The following is a 20,489-nucleotide window of genomic DNA, read 5'->3' as shown; positions in this document are numbered from 1 at the left end:
CTGAACCACACTGCTTCCCTATTTACACTGTACCCTTCCAAGAGCTTAGTACAGTGCTCTGCACACAGTAAGGAGCTCATTAAAATATGAGCCCACATCCTCCCCCTGGCCTGGAATGCCCTCCCTCTGCACATCCACCAAGCTAGCTCTCTTCCTCCCTTCAAGCCCTACTGAGAGCTCACCTCCTCCAGGAGGCCTTCCCAGACTGATCCTCCTCCTTCCTCTCCCCCTCCTCCCCATCCCCACCCCCCATCTTACCTTCTTCCCCTCCCCACAGCACCTATATATATGTATATATGTTTATACATATTTATTACTCTATTTTATTTGTACATTTATATTCTATTTATTTTATTTTGTTAATGTTTTGTTTTGTTGTCTGTCTTCCCCTTCTAGACTGTGAGCCCACTGTTGGGTAGGGACCGTCTCTATATGTTGCCAACTTGGACTTCCCAAGCACTTAGTACAGTGCTCTGCACACAGTAAGCGCTCAATAAATACGATTGATGATAAACACGATTGATGAATGAATGATTGAGCAATGGCTGAGCTGATGGAACAGACAGGCCCAAGGGCAGGTGCTGGGCCATGGTGGGGCCCAAACCCCAGGAGTCGTTGGTACAGTGGAGCCATTCATCGGCCTTTAACCTTGCACTGGGTCAACTCTCTGACTGATCCCATTCACCAGTTTCCAGCAGAGTCCAGCTGTCCAGAGACACTGTGCTCCCCTAGAAAAGCAGTCCATGTTTCTCTTTCACAGCCTGTGGAGACTTTGGGGTGACCGGCTTGGTGAAGGGAAAGTGAGGCAGGTGATTTACGGCTCAGAAATTGGACAGCCTAGAGTCTTTGCCAGGGGTTCAAGCAATGTATCAAATTAACAGGTTGGGAGAAACGCATTAACATCACGAAACACAGTTTTAAAAATTAATTTTCTCATTGTTTTTGTTGGTGAACCGTTTCGTGGGTGCTAATTCACTGTCATCTCTAGAGCAGCTCAGAAACCTTCTCATATCTTTTATCAGCAGTGACAAAAATGTACAGAAATTCTTGAGGTAAATACCCCGCCCGGTGCTTCGACTGACCCTGAATACTACTGGATTAACAAAGACCGACACAGAGTAGAGATCATAGTTCTGGGGTTGTAATAATGTTGTGCCAACATGTTACCAAGTACTTGTTCTAATTCTTTTCACCTCACAGTCAATTCAAAATAAAAAGCAGACCAAGAGCAGCCTCTTGGCCACCAAACCCCAACCTCTGACTTAAACATCCTGCTTTGGTGGGAATTCACATCAAGTCTGTCCAGGGTCTCAGCATCCTTGATAACCTCACTCTGCCATTCTCTTCCAGCAAATGGCCACAACCTTTGCCTTTAAGCAAACACTCTTGAGGCTACTGGCAAGGTTTTTGTTTCATTTTTGCATCCAGTTGAAGGACATGACCTTGGTTTGGCTGTTTGATTGTTCATTTGGAAGATTATTTAAAAAAAATGTACTCGTTAAATGCTTACTCTGTGCCAGGAACTGTATTAAGCTCCGGAGTAGATACGAGATAATCAGGTTGGATACAGTCTATGCCCCACATGGGCTCACAGTATTAATCCCCATTTTACAGATGAGATAACTGAGGCACAGAGAAGTTAAGTGTAACTGTCCAAGTTCATACAGCAGACATGTGGTGGAGCTGGGATTAGAAGTCAGTTCCTTCTGATTCCCAGGCCCATGCTCTATATATTAGGCCACACTGCTTTTCTTAAGAGATGATATGATTAAATATTTAGCTCCCCTTTGGGTCACCCCTTCTGGTCCAGGTCCCCTGGCTGGTCCCTAGACTGTAAGCTCGGGTGGGCAGGGAACATGTCTACAATCTCTGTTGTGTTATATTCTCCCAAACCTTAATAGAGTCTTCTTTCCCCATTAAGTGCTCAATAAAATAAATATATTGATGATGATGATGAAACATTTCCTGACGTATTGTTTGGGATGTAAATGAGTCAGGTTGGGAAACTTTATTAAGAGAGTCACCTCTTAATAATCGTAAATTTAATGATATACAGAAAATTAGAATTGTTTACAAAGGACAGAATTACTCTTGAAAGCCCCTTTTATTTCCTTTTATTTAAGGATCTGTCAGTGTCTTCTATTAGTATAAGCAATTCTTAATAATTGTCAGTGTAATGACATATATAGAAGTTAGGCTTGATTTCAAAATACAGAATTACTTTGAAGAGCCCCAGGCATACCCTTATGTTGATGATATGGTTGTGCCTTTTATTAACCCTGAATGACTTTGATGTTAAATAGATAAAACGTGTAAGAGAGGATTGTGGTGATTCAAAATATAAAATGTCTCTTTTTCATTCATTCATTCAATCGTATTTAATGAGTGCTTACTGTGTGCAGAGCACTGTACTAAGCGCTTGGGAAGAACCCAACTTGTGCAATTTATCTGTTCTCCCTCCTGCTTAGACTGTGTTCCCAAGGTACTGTGTCCATCCTGATGTTTTATCTATCCCAGTATTTAGTACAATGCTTGGGACATAGTAAACATTTAACAAATACCACTATTATTGTTATCATACTTCTGTGTATGTATTAAGTGCTTGCTATGTGCCAAGCACTGTACTAAGCAAATAGATACATGTTAATCAGGTTGGACACAGTTCCTGTCCCACGTAGGCCTCATAGTCTAAGTAGGGGAGAGTAGGATTTAATCCCTATTATAGAGCTGAGAAAACTGAGGTAAAGAGAAGTTAGGTGACTTAAAGTCACACAGCAGGCAATGACACACCAGGCATCAGATCTCAAATCCTCTGATTTCTGGGCCTGAGTTCTTTTCACTAGGTCAAACTGTTTCTCTATTATTATCATTATCAACATCATTATTATTATATTAGGGGAAGCAGCGTGGCTCAGTGGAAAGAACCCGGGCTTTGGAGTCAGAGGTCAGGGGTTCAAATCCCGGCTCCATCAGTTGTCAACTGTGTGACTTTGGGCCAGTCACTGAACTTCTCTGTGCCTCAGTGACCTCATCTATAAAATGGGGATTAAGACTGTGAGCCCCCCGTGGGGCAACCTGACCACCTTGTAACCTTCCCAGTGCTTAGAACAGTGCTTTGCACATAGTAAGCGCTTAATAAATGCCATTATTAATTAATTAATTAATTATTAATAATAATGAATAAACTGACGGCTTTTCTGTACTATCTGAAAACAGTAGAGGATTGTGATACAGTAGAAAAGTCTGCTAAATCCAGATAAAATCCCTGCCCTTCTAATGCACCCCGATTCTGTGCTGCTTTTAGATGAAGCAGAGAAAGCCCCATTCCCCTATGTTGGAGAAGGAGAAGGAGGAGGAGACGGAAAAGTAGGAAGTTATCCTGGCCCCTGCTAAGGCTAAAATCTGAGCACTACTGGTGACCCTGATCTTGGGATCAATTTTCAAGAAAAAAGATGCACTTTTAAGAAATGACTGATGCCAGGTGACCACGATAGAGGAGTTCAAAGGCGGAAAGAGATGTTTGGAAGGACTTAATCAATGACAAGGTGCTTTATGAAGAAAAGAAGGATGCTGCAGTTCAGCATAAATCAGACACATTTTTTACAAAAATTGAAGTATCACAGCCACAGTCATAAGAGTAAGCTTCTACTTCCTCAGCCTTCTGCAAAGGCTAAGAACCATATTGAACCTCTGTATTTCATTACCATTGGGATGTTATGATTTGAATTTCTTTAAGTAGGGAATAAATAGAAGTTTAGTGATCTTTTTACAGAATATTGCATGTCAAGAAATTTCATATTATTTTTCCAGAGGTTCTGGAATGGATTCCAATCTATAACACATAGGTCTAAGGGAAAACATCCCCCAGAACTGAACCAATTATGATTCAAACATCTTTTGAAACAACATATTACGACTGTATCGTGGGGAATGCTAATAGCACTTTTCATTTCCATAGTCTGTTCGCATAGAGAGATCTCACTCTATCCCCCTACCCCTTGTCCTCCTGACCCTAGTGAATTTTACCCTGGGTGGTGAAAAAAAATCAGCATTTAGTGTTAGCCCCATTTTACAGATGAATTTGGGGTCTAGAGATGCAAGAGGATCTGTCCAAAGTCATCCAGCCGAGCTGTTAGAACCAGATCTACAGCCGAAATCTCCGAAACTGCCAGCTCTATTCTCCTTCCACTACATCCCCCTGGCTTCCTCAGCCTTAAGAAGAATTTTATAAAAATAAAATTAATCATCATCAAATGTGGAGGTTTTTCAATCAATACCATTTATTGAGCGCTTATCATAGGGAGTCATCAATACAACTGAAAGACACAGTCCCTGCCCTGAGGAATTTAATAATGATCATGCTACTAACAATAATAATCATACTACTAATAATAATAATTGTGGTATTTGTTAAGTGCCAAACACTGCATTAAGAACTGGGGTAAATGCAACAGATTAGACACAATTACTGCCCCAACTAGCTCCCAGGTTAAGGATTGGGGGTGGGAATTTACAATCCAATGGTGGAGACAAGCAAACACAAATTATTTACTGGTGAGAACAGGAGAAAGAACAATTCCACAACTGTTAGTAGCAGGAATGGTGGTGCTTTTATTTTTGTGAATAAACAGACTGATAAAGAAAATGAGAAATAAGTCTAAAACTAAGCCCAGAATATAAAAAACAATATCAATGAAAGAGTGTTTGTTACAACCTCATTTTTCTCTACAGTTCAAAAGTAAAATTAGAAAATAAACCTCTGCCTGGTGATTACTTAGAAGAATTACTTGTAATTGCAACAAAAATAACACATATCAAACATCCATGTACCACTGTGCCCCTCGTGTGCAGGTCTGGAGGGAAGCCGTGCATGTGGTCTTGGAAAATCCCGTTGGCCCCCATACATTTCTCCGGAGATGTCAATGGGCCGAACCTCTACCCCTCTAACTGGACATGGTCCTTTTGTACGTGAAGAACAACATGACGACGCAATACATGGTGCTCTTGAGCAGAAGGATGGTGTAGGTGTAAAAAGCAGTTGTGTTCACGAACTGCACATCTTGTTTAACTGAAATAAAAACATTGAACATGAACAAAGCCAGATCAGTGTCAGACCAGTGGACCCCTTCCCTGGAACTCTGACACTGGCAGCAGCGATGGGGCCCAACGGTGACGGGATGCTCGGAGGAACAGTTTGATGGTGGCTTCCTGAATGATTCCTGTAAGCTTCTTGAGGGCAGGGATCACATCTATTAATTCTATTGTACTCTCCCAAGTGTTTTCCAGGCTCAATAAATAACATTGATTGATAGAGGGAGCTTGAGGGAGGTTTTTTACCTACCTCACAGGGTTGTTGTGAGGGCAAAATTAAGAAAAGTAATTGAGAGCACTTTGGGCATAGAAGTGCTAGACAAAACCCAAGGGTTTTTTTTTTGGTATTTGTTAAGTGCTTACTTTGTGCCAAGCACTGTTCTAAGCACCAGGGTAGATACAACGTAATCAGTTTGTCCCATCTAGGCCTCACAGTCTTCATCCCCATTTTACAGATGAGGGATCTGAGGCACAGAGAAGTTAAGTGGCTTGCCCGCATTCAAGTGGCAGAGCCGGGATTAGAACCCACGTCTTCTGACTCTCAAGCCCGTGTTCTTTCCACTAAGCCATGTTGCTTCTCAGGTATAAAGAAACTTACTAACTGATTGCTGACATTGTTAACAAGACTGTTGTGAAGAAGTGTTCCATTTGGCTTGTTTTAAACCTGCCTCCAACAAGCTTCCATGGTCACCCCCTTGGCCTAGTTGTGTGGGATTTGATTAATAAGAAGACGTTTGGCCAGAATCATATATTCCAAGGGAGAAAGAGTTTCAGGGACTCAGCCCCAAGATCATGATGTGAGAGCCTCCTTGGTAAGAGAGGACTCCCCTTCTCAGCCCTTAGATGTGTGGACATATTCAATTGTACATTTAATTATTAGATCTGATTCCATTCTTGATAAATATTCCTGTGTCTGTCTCTCCCATCAGCGAAAACTCCTTATAGATACAAAACCTGTTATATGTGTCGTTTCGCTTTTCCAAATGCTTAGTACAGTGCAATTTACTCAGTTGGTGCTCAATAAATACCATTACAACTATAACAGGTTGGACTTCCATGGACAGCACAGTTGAGAAATTCTTGGGGATTTTTCTTTTGCATTTGTAACCCCAGAAAAGGGAGGGAATTTCCAAGCAGCCCCCGGGGAGCAAATTTGGTCCTACAAAGGTGGAACCCCACAGGCTGTCCTGCCACATTCTGGCCTCTGATGACCCCCACTTCTGCCTCGGCCAGAGATTCCCCACCTCCCCCAGTCCCGTTCCAGGTGGCAGTTCCATTCCATCACTGCCTCTGGACAACCACTGGTCACTCTGCCCCCGGGATTTCCTGAGAGCCCACGAAGCTCTGCATCAGGCCTAGGGGAGTCAAAAACACAAGACCCAGCCTTTATACTGGCCCTGCAGGGTGTGGAGATCAGGGGGAGTGACCAGTAGACATCCCCTATTTCCCCTAGCTCACCCTACTAAGCTGGCAAGAAGATTTGGGAGGCTTGGGGCAAACTGATTCTAGGAGACTTAGGGTGTGTGCTGTAAATGTTTTTATTCCAGCCTTGTTGGGCAACAGCTCCAAATGGGCAGGGAACAAGTCACTTCTTTATCCTGGTCTTCTCAAGCACCATCTAGTCACTCAGCTGTTACTACTACTAGTAGACTACGATTGCAATGACTAGTAATAATGATGGCATTTGTTAAGTGCTTACTATGTGCCAAGCACTGTTCACTTCTCTCCTTAAAGATGATACTTTGGTGAATGGCCTGAACATTTGTGCTGATAAGGAGCTACAGGATGTCTTATTCTGATACTCATATCGAGGGGATAAAAATGATTTCAGTTAAGGAAAGGGTCCCTTAAAGGAAGGGCCCTCTCTTCTCCTCCCCTGGGCCCCCACCCTGACTATCTTCCTCAGGAGACTGGAAAACCAGTGCTGGCCCCTCTGGGCCCAGATTAGCTACCATCCTGGGAACCCATGGGATGAATTCTCAAGAAAAGCACGCTGGACTAGTGGAAAGAACTCAAGTCTGGGTGTCAGTGATATTGGGCAAATCACTTAATTTCTCTGTGCCTCATTTCTCCTGTTCTCCTTCCTACTTAGACTGTGAGCCCCATGCGGAACAGGGACTGCGTCTAACCTAATTAACTTGCATTTACCCCAGCACTTAGAACAGTGTTTGACACATAGCCCTTAACAAATATCATAAAAAAAGGTGGCCCTCTCCTGCTCTTAATCCACTTAAATTACTAAGCATGGCTCAGTGGAAAGAGCCCGGGCTTGGGAGTCAGAGGTCATGGGTTCAAATCCCGGCTCCGCAACTTGTCAGCTGCGTGACTTTGGGCAAGCCACTTCACTTCTCTGTGCCTCAGCTACCTCATCTGTAAAATGGGGATTAAGACTGTGAGCCCCCCTCGGGACAACCTGATCACCTTGTGACCTCCCCAGCACTTAGAACAGTGCTTTGCACATAGTAAGCGCTTAATAAATGCCATTATTATTGTTATTATTATTATTAAATGGAGGTTGAGGTACCAGTTGCACAAGGTTCAGAGGGTTGTTGGGGGGCAACCATAACCCTGTCCATCCTAGAGCACAGAATCACACAGCCCTGGCTACGAGCCGGAGGGGCAACGGCTTCCAAATCTCATAGCCCAGGAGGCAGAGCCAGCCAGGAAAGTGTAGCCAAGGGACCCAAGAAGGAGGAGAGGAGAACGAAGAAGAACTGGAGGAGGCGGAGGCAGCCGAGAGGATTTGAGGAGAGGGGCCCAGAAACCCACAGGGGATACTGGTTGACTGGGACAGTTTTATTCCCAGGAGCGGCTCTAACCTGTGGCCTCACAGCCAGCCCTCCCCCGGAGCCCAGATCCCCTGCTCTAACCACCCATTGACTCCCAGCAATGGGCAGGGAAGCCCAGGCATCAGAGCACTGCCCTTCCCAAGGGACCTGCCAGTTTCTCCCACGAATGATGGGCTGGGCAGCTCGGCCCTTCCCACCTCGAGCTGGTGACGGTCATGAGGAGAAAAGGCCCTTTACCTGAGCCACAGCTCAGAGCAGAGAGAGACTTACCCCCGGGGATGTGATCTGGAACAGTGGTGCAGTCTTCCTTGGCTGTAGGGGCAACGGTGGGACGATGAGCTAGGGGAAGCAAAAACAAGAATTAGAGTTATTTCCAGGTCAATTAAGCACAAACCCACATAGTCAACACTATAGAAAGACATGTTACAACTCCATGCAGAAAAATAGTCACAGATTCCTGAGCTCCAACCAAATGTTTGTACGTCAGTGTAGGGTGACTTTACATGAATGCATAAAAGCCAAACATTCATCTCCTATACAATAAAGCATGCATCTGTACTTGAAAGGAGAATATTCCATTGGGAAGAAAAGTCTTCCGCACACAGAATAATAATAATAATAATGGCATTTATTAAGCACTTACTATGTGGAAAGCACTGTTCTAAGTGCTGGGGAGGTTACAAGGTTATCAGGTTGTCCCACGTGGGGCTCACAGCCTTCACCCCCATTTTACAGATGAGGTAACTGAGGCCCAGAGAAGTTAAGTGACTTGCCTGAAGTCACACAGCTGACAAGTGGTGGAGCCGGAATTCGAACCCATGACCTTTAACTCCAAAGTCCGTGCTCTTTCCACTGAGCCATGGACATGAGGGTTGAGATGAAGAAATAAACTTGTTCCCTGGAATTCTCCCCCTCAGGTGAGAGAGAAAGGAGCCTTTCCTTGTACCAAAAAGAGTTGCCTGGAAGTATCAGCTCTCTAAATTTGGAATTTTGTTTTTCACCACAAAATTCAGTGGAGGGAAATGTTTATGTATTTGAGAGAAGCCTAATGAGTAGAAACATTAAGTAGGAGAAAGAAAGTTGGAGTGCTTATTAAGTGAATGTTATTTTTATTAGTAATAGTAATAATAATGTTAGCATATTAATGGTATTTGTTAAGTGATTACTATGTGCCAGACACTGTACTGAGCCCTGGGGTAGATATAAGCTAATCAAGGTGGACACATTCCCTGTCTCACACGGGGGTTCATAGTCAATCCCCATTTTGCGGATGAGGAAATTGAGCCACAGAGAAGTTAAGTGACTTGCCCAAGGTCATGCAGCAGACATGTGGCATAGCTGGGATTAGAACTCAGATCCTCTGAATCCCAGGCTTGTCCCCTTTCTATTAGGCCATGCTGCTTCTCATTTCTTCAACAATTACTAAGCTGGGAAAAGGAACTATCTTCCTATGAGCATGGGAAAGCCAAGGATGAGGAAGTCACCATTCCCTAAACTGCAGCCAAAACAAAGAGAGACTTACTTTTGACCGTATTAGAGGCTTTTGTAGCAGTGATGGAGACAGGAGCTAGAAGAAACAAACACAAGAATTAGAGCTGTTTTCAAGCCAGTTCAGTGGAAATATCCGCATTGATCCCTACAGAAAGGCCTGCTAAACTTCCACTGAGAAAAAAATCGCCATCAACTCCACTGTGATTATCTCATGCTTAATGACTTTCAGCTCAAACCAAATGCCTGCATATCAGCATGTAATGGTTTCAATCTTAAACAAAAACCAAAGATTTATGACTTGCCCAGATGCATGAACATAATAGGAAAAGAGGAGAGGATTTCTCCAGGAAGAAATCTCTGCCCTCCTCACTGGTCGTTGGGCTGAAGACATGAAAGTGTTTCCTAGAGTTCTCCCCATCAAGTGAAAGGAAAAGAGATCTTTTATTTTGGAATCGACAAGCATTTTCTGGTTGATAGCAGTCCCGGCATTCAGAAATTCTTCTTTTCCCAAAGTTGAGAGAAAATACAGAGGAATGTTTGTGTCATTGGGGAAACTAAACAAATCAATCAGTTAATCAATCAGTGGTATTTACTGAACACTTACTCTGTGCAGAGCACTGTAGTAAGCACTCGGGAGAGTGCAAGAAAGTTGAGTTGGTAGACATGATCTCTATGTTTAAAAAGCTTACAATCTAATGGGGGGAATGCTATGAGGAAGAGAGATGGTCTGAAATGCAGAGCCTGAGTCGACTTGTACTTATTGGAGAAAAGATACAGTGGACAAACACTTTTCCACTAAAATGCCACAAAACTGGACATGTCCCAGGCTTTTGGCTACTCAGAGTCTCTTGGCTTTGCTCCTAAATGCTTAGTATAGTGCTCTGCACACAATAAATGCTCAATATATACCACTGATTAATTTTCTTAAGGTTAGTTTGTTCTTCCTAAAACATGAAATTCATATTGATGAAGTGCAAAGTGTGCAAAATGAATTAAGTGCAAATTATCTGTAAAATGGGGATTAAGACTGTGAGCCCCATGTGGGACACCTGATCACCTTGTATCCCCCCAGCACTTAGAACAGTGCTTTGCACATAGTAAGCGCTTAACAAATGTCATTATTATTATTATTATTATTATTATTATTATTATTATTAAGTGCAAGAAATGAAAAGCTCAGAAATTTGGTCTTTAATAATAATAATAATAATAATGGCATTTATTAAGCACTTACTATGTGCAAAGCACTGTTCTAAGCACTGGGGAGGTTACAAGGCAATCAGGTTGTCCCACGGGGGGCTCACAGTCTTCATTCCCATTTTACAGATGAGGTCACTGAGGCACAGAGAAGTGAAGTGACTTGCCCAAAGTCACACAGCTGACAATTGGCGGAGCTGGGATTTGAACCCATGAACTCCGACTCCAAAGCCCGTGCTCTTTCCATTGAGCCACGTTGCTTTAAGTAGAAGTAAACATACTAAAAAAAGAAAAATAAGTTTAGGGACAAGAGTTTTTTTCATTTTTTTAAAATGCTATATGTTAAGTGCTCACTATGTGCCAGGCGATTACCTATGCACTGGGGTAGATACAAGCTAGTCAGGTTGGACACAGACCCTGTCCCACATGCAGCTCACAATCTTAATCCCCATTTTATAGATGAGATAACTGAGGCATAGAGAGGTGAAGTGACTCACCCAAGGTTAAACAGACGCATGGCAGAACCCAGATTAGATGTCAGGGTTCTATCGTGACAGCAAAATTCTCTTTGTTCCTTCGAAAGAGAACCTGACCGTTGGCATTTGGGTTTCAAATCATTAGCAATATCGAAGTGTCATTAGTTCTGCATCTATGAGCAAACCCTACCTGGTGCTGGGAAAAGCACTTCCTTTTCTTCCCGACCAGTCTTCTCATGTTTGTATATCAATTTGTAAATCTTTCCTGGTGATGATTTCTTAACGGTCAACCAGCTCATCTGCCAGTACTTGTCCTCCTTTAGGAATGGGTCCCCTTGCTGGGACTCCAGGATCTTATCACTCCCCTCTTCCTTCCAGTGCATTCTGATAACATCAGGGTAAAAATCCTTGAAGAGGCAAACATAGGTTTCTGTATTTTGTTGTTTCTGCTCTAGTGAAGATGGGAAAAACTTGATGGGTTCACTCAATTGTGGGGTAGCATCTTTCTCTGAGAATAAAAAATAAAAATAAAAGACAAAATGTTCAGAGATCTGAGTTCCACCACTGCATGGCAATTACAACAAGCCTGAAAAAAAAGGAAAGGAAATAAAGCACATAAGAGGGTTGAAATTTGTCAGCATCAATAATTAATCAATCTATCATATTTACTGAATGCCTACTGAGTGAAGAGCACTGTACTAAGCACTTGGGAGGGCACATTGTTAAAGAATGGTAGACAAGTTCCCTGCTGACAAAGAGCTTATTCCCTAGAGGGAGTCTAGTGGACACAGTTTCAGAGCCCCAAACCTCCATGAACACTTAACTCGTAGCACTGGGAATTCACGTCACTGAGATAATAATAATAATAATAATAATAATAATAATGGCACTTATTAAGCGTTTATTATGTGCAAAGCACTGTTCTAAGTGCTGGGGAGGATACAAGGTGATCAGGTGGTCTCATGGGGGGCTCACAGTTTTCATCCCCATTTTGCAGATGGGGTAACTGAAGCACAGAGAAGTTAAGTGACTTGCCCAAAGTCACACAGCTGACAACTGGGATGCAGTTGTCAATTAGTAAAGAGCAGATTTGCACATCTGGTATTTTTAGAATTTCTGTTGTGGAATGAACCCATTTTCATCCTAAATTACTCTATGGAAGAAAAGGCACCCAAAGGCATCTTAGCCACAGAATCACTCAAACTCAAGTCTTCTTTATTTTCTACACTCCAGGATCAAAGGCAAATATTTTATCAATGAATAAGATCCTGACAATTTTGGGAATCCCACACTGATGTGCCAGTGAAATCAATCAGAGAATCATGCAGAGGAGTAGCATGGTCTAATGGAAAGTGGACAGGCCTGGGATTCAGAGGACCTGGGTTCTAATCCCAGCTCTGCCTCAACTGCTGTGTGACCTTGAGCAACTCACTTAACAGCTCTGTGACTCAGTTTCCTCATCTGCAAAATGGGGAGTCAATGTCCATTCTCCTTCCAACTCAAACTAAGAGCTCCCTGTGGGACAGGGACTGTGTCCGACCCGATTACCTTGTATCTACCCAAGCGCTTAGTGCCGTGTTTTGTACATAGTAAGTGCTTAACAAATACCATTATTAATCCAACTGGAGCAAGTCTCCCACAATTTAGTATTCTTCTTCTTCTTTACTACATTAGATTCTGGTCCATTTTACATTTTTAATAGCTTCACGTTAATTCATTTTGCCTATCTCAAACCATTCTGCCGAACCAACATAGAACCCCATTAGGATACTCAGTGTTTCTCATGTTTGGCAGACAGAAAGCCAAAGACTATGCCACACTCTCTCACTTCCAGAATTTACCACATCATCTGATCATAAAAAAGAATGAATCTTTGGACATTTCACCTTCATTCCCCCACTCTAGGGCTCCATTTGTTTTGGAGTTCTCAGGGGTTGCACTTACCAGTAGCAGCAAGCCTTGTGCCTGCCCCGAAAATTTTGATACCTCCTACACAGTTGCAATTAGGGTCATTTTGCCCTCAAAATTTAATTGAAGGTTTTCCATCCCCCTGCTGCTTTCCAATCCTAGTATTTCACCTCATGATCCTTCATGGAATTTATCTAGCTTGTAGGTGCAGCCTACACATTCAAACATTTTTTAAGAGCACATATGTCATAAATCTTTCTTCTATCAATCAATCCTATTTACTGAGCACTTACTATATGTGCAGAGCACTGTACTAAATGCTTGGGAGAGTACACTATAATAGACGTGGTAGACACACACGCTTATTATCTACCCACAACAAGCTTATTATCTAAAGGGTCTTTAGCTATCTAAGGAAACTATTGATCAAAATGCTTTCATTAAAATTCATTAATCAATGATGTGTCATGTAGAGGCAATTTCAATAAAATGTAAAGTAGTGGAAAGCATGCTGAATGGTCAGTTTTTTTTGTTATTTTGCTTTTTTTTTAATTATTATTTGTTAGGTACTTATTATGTGCCAGACACTGTACTAAGAGCTGGGGTAGTTACAAGCTAATCAGGTTGGACACAGTCCATATCCCACATGGGGCTCACAGTTTTAATCCCCATTTTAAAAGCTGTGGTCTCTGAAGGTAAGTGACTTATCCACACAGGAGACAAGTGTTGAATCACAAATCCAAACATCAATCTATTTGGAGGATAAATGAGTTTACTCTTTTCAGATCTCCTCAGCATTATTTAAATAATTTATTTGAATAGTCTCATAGAGGAAACTGGAATTTTTAATGTGAATGTTCATAAAAAGGAGAAAAAGAAAGTTATTGGTACACTTTGTTGTGGAACCCCCAAGATTTGTGTTAACCTTGTAAACCGCCAGGATCCTTGTCCTCATCAGAACATATAAATGTTCATGATGATCGCTTTAGCTGGTGAATGGCTAAATTTAGTTAATCTGTTTCTCAGCATTTGGAATTCTGACTAGTTTTCCTGGTAAGTCAAAGTGGAATCCTACTGATTCATTGCTGAAGCCTTCCTCTGCCCATTTGACCATTAGACTGGAGTTGGATGGGTTTTATTGTAACTTTGCACATATGCGATCAGAAGTCTGTAAGTAAGCTCCTTGTGGGCAGGTATCAGGTCTACTCTCCCAAGCCGTGAAAGTAGTGCTCTTCACACAGTAAGGGCTATACAAATGCCTTTGATTGATTAATTGATACAATGCCTCCCTTGGTCATTTTTCACAAGAACTGTATTGGGTTCATTTATGGAAGGCGTTCTAAAGCCATCACCTTTGAAAAGTTCTGCAGATAAAAGGGAGTCTCCAAACCACCCAATATTTTAGCCCCTTGGAAAGGAGAACTCAGAACCAAATGAATTCCCAATTCCCGGTGACTTCAACAATGATACCTAACCAAGCCATCATTAAACACCCTTAGAAATACAAGCCGTCATTTTTGGCATCATTCAAAGCATCCACAGGTAACATTGGCTACTTTGGCCATCTTTGGGTGGCCTGAACAGCCAACATTTCAATTCAAATGCCATACCTGTTACGATGAGCTTCGTCCCAGTTCCGAAGACTTTCACCAACCCCACAGTATGATACAGAGTTACAAAAACTGCCGTCAAAGTCTTAGAGAGGGCAATCAATCAATAGTACTTACTAAATGCTAACTATGTGCAGAGCACTGTACTAGCGCCTGGGAAAGTACAGTACAAGAAAACTGGCAATCATGCTCCCTCCCCCATCACTAGTTTTCAGTCTATAATTGAATCACAGATTCACAGATTTAAGCCACATTAGTGGATTCTACTATTTGACTTCTCCTGTTGGCGGCATCAGAAAAAGATTCTTACTGGTGCTCAAAAGGGCCCCAGACTCCCAAGTGGAAGAAACTTCTGCAATGAAATCACCATTCAGGGCCAATCTTTCCTGCCAAATTTCCCAGTTTAAGCTACACAGTTATGGTATTTTAAGTGCTTAGTGTCTGTGTGAAGAAGCGTGCTAGGAGCTTGAGTAGAGGTAAATCGGGCACAGTAAAGGTGTCTTGGTTGGGGCAGTCAGGAGGCCCCAGAATGTCATAGCTAACCCCTCTGGGAGACCCCATTTAGAAAGTTTTCTGGGGGTTCTTGGCATCGGGGCCCATCTAGATCCTAATCTCTACAGAAAGAATTACCTCCATACTTACCATTTACGACGATGAGTTTGGTGCCGGAACCGAACACTTTAGTATAAACACCACTCTGGAAGGCACAGTGCCTGAGCGCTTTACACGAATGTAGGCACGGAACACTATACAAAGGTTCAGCTTAGCACTGAGTTCCAGATGGATATCAGTGTACCATGGCAAATCCAACTCTGCCGTCTCTTTTTCTCCTGCAAACCCTCTCATCAACCTCCCTGATCCCTCCTAAAATGTCTACCTACCTCTCCTGGATGATTTGGAAGTTCTTCCTGTTCTAGGAATACTCACAGGTGATTATAAGTGTTATTCCATCACCAAACCATTTTCCATAAAAAGGATCATAATAATTGGGTCCTTAAATAAAAGCCTGAAATAATTGTTTTCCCTCATCCCTTGTCCCCTGAGATGGCAATGTTGCTCGGCAATGATTCTTTGTGTTCCCAATAGTGCAGCAATATCCAAAGGACAAAACATGGGGCTGTTATAGTGGATATTTCATTGTCCCTTTTCCATTCTATCCTTGCCACATAAAGGCTTGAACTTTCAAAGCCCTCACACACTCACCACCTAAAGGGGATTCCCACCAGAACAAGAATGGATTTCCAAATCTCCCTTTGCTGTCTTCCTTGTGCCTAGCTGTATTTGACTCCAAAGATATCTGATCTCTCCACAAATCCGATCTTATGGAAACCAGAAATCAATGTTACCCATTCAGGTAGCTCAGAGTTTAGTCCCTCCTGCTCCCTTACTCCCAAGCACTCAGCTGGGTGATCATACTTGATTTGTTGACCCAGTGGTACCTGCATCTTCATCTTTCATTACTTTAATTTCCTCAACAATGTTCCCCCAGATCTTGAGAGACAGACCTGGAGCTGGAAGATGGGATTATCCTCCCTTGAGTGGCGAGGAAATTAGGGATTGGGCCAGGTAAGAGACAAAAGAACTAATGGTTGGGAAGGACGCTAGATATAGACCCTTGTCCTGAATCCCAGCTCCCAGGGACCTCCTGTGACACCAAGAGGAAAATTCCAGATGTCTCCCTCCTGCATCAAGCCCCCTGTTTGTGTACTGCTTCCCAGAAACAGGGCACCAGAGACCCCTTGGATGAAGGAGATGGAATCCTGGTCCCTGGCCTCTTTGAGAAGCTTAGGAAATATTTTACTCTAGGGCAGGTTCATCATCTGTGAGCCCCGAGACAGGATGGGTCACTGACATTATGTGCAGCTCACTCTCCAGAGAGGGTTCAATATTTCTTTCTCCCCTTTGACCCAAACCCTCATCTTCTCCCTGAAGGTCCAAAGTCCTGGTCAATCAATCACCAATCCTTCGTATTTAATGAGCACTTAGTATGGGCAGAGCACAGTACTAAGTACTTGGGAGAGTGCAATATAACAGAGTTGGTCTCCACCACCTCCCAGGAGCCCAAAGCTCAAGGGATTCTCTCTGAACCTTCTCTGAGCTCCCCTGGGGCCCAGAAAGGCAGAGCACTTCCCTACTGTCTCTCATCTCCCCTCTGAGCACCTCAATCGAGTCTGCATCTAATTTCCACACTGCCCTACGGCCAAGAACACTCACCTATTACCTTGTCCTGGCTTTCCCAGTTGCTGTAAATAAGACAGAGTTCTGGAATAGTACAGCACCTTCAACCCTGGAGTGGACATCCAACTAAACCCATTTCCCAAGAGCTGCATAGACTTGATCTAAACCACTCCATTGATTAAAAACAGTTTAGAACCCTCAAACTGGACCGTTTCATTCAACTACTATGAGCTTTCCTCAACTTACCTGTGACTATCAGTTTAGTTCCTGTGCCGAAGTACTTCACTCCTGACACGGTGCTAACTCCTTTTACAGAAACCTCCCAGCAGCTTAACTGAAAGCCCTGGATCCAGCGGAGCAAAGCTCTGGCTCCTTTGATGGTTTTCCTCCAAGAGAGGGGTTGGAGGTTGGAGGCTCCTCCCTGAGCCCCACCCATACACCCAGGGAGCCCCCTAGGGCCTAAATCTGTAATGTGACAGCCAGGACCACCAACTCAGCCACCTTTCCACAGCACCTATTCCAGGGATCCAAAAACTATGGGCCGAAGGATAGAACAACTGCCCATCACTGTCCCCCTGGGCTATCCTGAAAGCCACTCTGCCTTTCATTCTTCCCCCATCCCTCACTGGTCTTTAATAGGATCAGGTGGGAACCACTGTTGTCTCCTCTTTCTCTCCTCCCCAGAGCCCCGACTGCTGCAGGTGGAGACATGCTGGAGTCTGTCACCCTCCTTCTTGCTGCCCTGCTCCCTGGTAAGTCTGCTGCTTTCACCTTGGGTTAGCTCTCTCTGGAGCTGCTTGCGTCTCCTCCTCCTCCTCCTCCTCCTCCTGGTCCTTTTCCTCCTCATCCTCTTCCTCCTCCTCATCACAGCATTTACTTTCTGCCCCCATCACAGCAGGCCACACAGCGCTCACCCTGGACCAGTCAATGATCTCCATCACTAAACAGGCCGGCAACATTCCTCTGCAAGTTTTCTGACAAAAGCATCACCTACATCCACTGGCATTGCCAGCAACTTGGGAAAGCTCCTCAACGCCTGCTCTACTATGACCTGGACACAGCCCAGCCGAATCTGGATCCAGTATTCGACTCAAAGAAAGTCTACATTCACAAAAGCAAAGAACAAAGCAGCACCCTGGTGATCCAGAACCTGGGCATGAGTGATGCTGGCATCTATTACTGTGCTAGCTGGTACTCCATGGTGACATAGCTCCCCCCTCCTCTCATACAAAAAAATTGCTGTCCATGGTCACCGGGAGCAGAACCAACCCTTCACAGTTCTAGCACTGAATCTCATCCCCTGTTCAAATCTCCTTGGCAAACTAAGAGGGACTTCAGGATAGTTTCTGTTGCAGACAGCTCTGAATTGCGGCTCTTCCCTGGGAACAAAGCCAGGAACCCCATAATAATAATAATGATGGTATTTGTTAAGCGCTTACTACGTGCAAAGCACTGTTCTAAGCGCTGGGGAGGTTACAAGGTGATCAGGTTGTCCCAAGGGGGGCTCACAGTTTTAATCCCCATTTTACAGATGAGGGAACTGAGGCCCAGAGAAGTGAAGTGACTTGCCCAAAGTCACACAGCTGACAGTTGGCGGAGCTGGGATTTGAACCCGTGACCTCTGACTCCAAAGCCCGGGCTCTTTTCACTGAACCACGCTGCTTCTCCAACCCCATGAAGCAGCATGGCATAGTGGTTAGAGCATGAGCATGGAAGTCAGAAGGTCATGGGTTCTAATCCTGTCTCTGCCACTTGTCTGCTGTGTGACCTTGGGCAAATCGCTTCACTTCTCTGTGCCTCAGTTACCTCATCTACAACATGAGGATTGAGACTGTGAGCCCCCTGTGGACAGGGACTGTGTCCAACCTGATTTTCTGGTTTCCACTCCATTGCTCAGTATAGTGCCTGGCACATAGTGAGCACTTAACAAGTACTAGTATTATTATTATTATTATAATCCACTTTAGCCAGAGGTTGGGCACAGGGCATAATTCCCACCCATCCCCTTCTCCGACACCATTGGCCTTCCAGCCCTGCTCTGCCTGCCAAGATAACAACATCGCCTCTGAGGATTGGAAGCTGTAGAAAGACGTTTTGGCTCTCATGTGCCGTGGACTCTGGGATAATCCAGCATCCTCCCTGAACCTCATCCACTCACCCAGGGATCGCTGTAGTACAGTAAACTGGCAAAGACAACGTGTCTGGCACCACCCTCTCAGCGATGTTTCCATGGAAAATATTCCAAAGGCCCTAGACCTAAGCGTCAAAGGGTGGACCAACTGCACCTCACTATGCCCCTAGCATTGAGCACTTGCTGGGTTACAGGACACTGAACTAAGCCATTAGGAGACTACAATAAAATAGACAGGCTCAATCCCTGCCCTCAACGAGCTTGCAGGCTAGCTGGGGAGACAGACATTAAAGTTATATGTTAGAGGAAGCAGTGACACTTAAACAGTGCTCAATAAATACTATTGAATGAATGGATACATATGGACACAAGTGTTGCAGACATTAAAGTTATATGTTAGAGGAAGCAGTGGCATTTTAACAGTGCTCAATAAATACGATTGAATAAATGGATACATTCGGACACAAGTGTTGTGAGGGTGGGGTGAGTGTCAGAGAGTTTATGGGGAACAGACCCCAACACATAGACAATGCAGAAGGGAGGGAGAATCCGGCGAAGAGATGAGAGATTAGTTTGGAAAGGCTTCCTGGAGGAGGTGTCATTTTAATAGGGCTTTGAAGATGGGGAGAGCAGTGGTCTGCCACTTGGGAAGTGGGAGGCGCTTCCAGTCAGGAGGGAGGATATGAGCAATAGGAGGATGACAAGAATGGTGAGATTGAGACACAGTGGGCAGCTGGTGTTTGAGAAGAGAAGTGTGTGGGCTGGTCTGTGGTGGGAGAGGAGCGAGGATCGACACAGAGCTGATTGATCTCCTCTAAAAACCTGGTTGCCGAATGACAGGACATCTTAGTGACTCCTCTGCCTTCTCCCTGGGTTCGTTTCTGAGGAGGCCAGGTGGCGGAGCCAGAGCAAACACTCTTCTCTGGATCTGGAAGTGGAGGAGTGGTGAAGGGAAGTGAGAAGGATATTTCCTTTTCCTCCTAACTCTTCATTCATTCATTCATTCGTATTTATTGAACACTTACCGTGTGCAGGGCACTGTACTAAGCACTTGGGAAGTACAAGTTGGCAACATATAGAGACGTTCCCTACCCAACAGTGGGCTCACAGTCTTCCTAGGGGGCCGACAAGCATTCAGCCACCATGTGATCATATCTCTCTACTCCCACTCCCAGTCAAAAGGCAAGAAGCCCAGCTAATCAGCAGAGTGGAGATCTGGGTGACTCACTGACTCGCTCCAACCCTTGGGCCCAGGCCCCACTTCAGACAACTTGATGCTCAGGTTCAGGTGGGAACCACTATCCTCTCCTTCTTTTCTCTTCTCCAAAACCCTAAGCGCTGCAGGCAGACACAAGCTGGGAGTCTGTCACCCTCCTTCTCACCACCCTGCTTCCTGGTAATTCAGCTGCTCTTACCCTGGAATGGTTCCCTCCTCCTTACTCTTCTCCTCCTCCTCCTCATTCTCCTTCTCATTCTTCTCCTCATTCTCTTTCTCCTTCTCCTCCTTGTCGTCCTCCTCCTGTTTCCTCACCTCCTATTCATCTTCCTCTCTTCTTCCTCCTTCTCCTTCTCCTCCTCTTTCTTCACCTCCTTCTCCTCATCCTCCTCCTATTCCTCA

The 20,489-nt window shown here is 44.1% G+C and overlaps 1 gene segment (V, D, J or C); it reads right to left on the bottom strand.

Annotated features, from left to right (window-relative positions):
• Positions 1-4,335: 4,335 nt before the first annotated feature.
• Positions 4,336-17,176, bottom strand: LOC119941213. The segment is given in 8 exon segments: positions 4,336-5,068; positions 8,151-8,219; positions 9,403-9,447; positions 11,235-11,552; positions 14,563-14,595; positions 15,205-15,282; positions 16,002-16,073; positions 16,987-17,176. Coding segments are annotated over 8 exon segments (930 nt in total).
• Between the last annotated feature and the right edge of the window lie 3,313 nt (positions 17,177-20,489).

This window comes from Tachyglossus aculeatus, chromosome 2 (genome assembly GCF_015852505.1).
Source record: "Tachyglossus aculeatus isolate mTacAcu1 chromosome 2, mTacAcu1.pri, whole genome shotgun sequence".
NCBI lineage: Eukaryota > Metazoa > Chordata > Mammalia > Monotremata > Tachyglossidae > Tachyglossus > Tachyglossus aculeatus.
The sequence above is the reverse complement of the archived record's forward strand: the minus strand, read 5'-3'. Positions and strand labels throughout refer to the sequence as shown.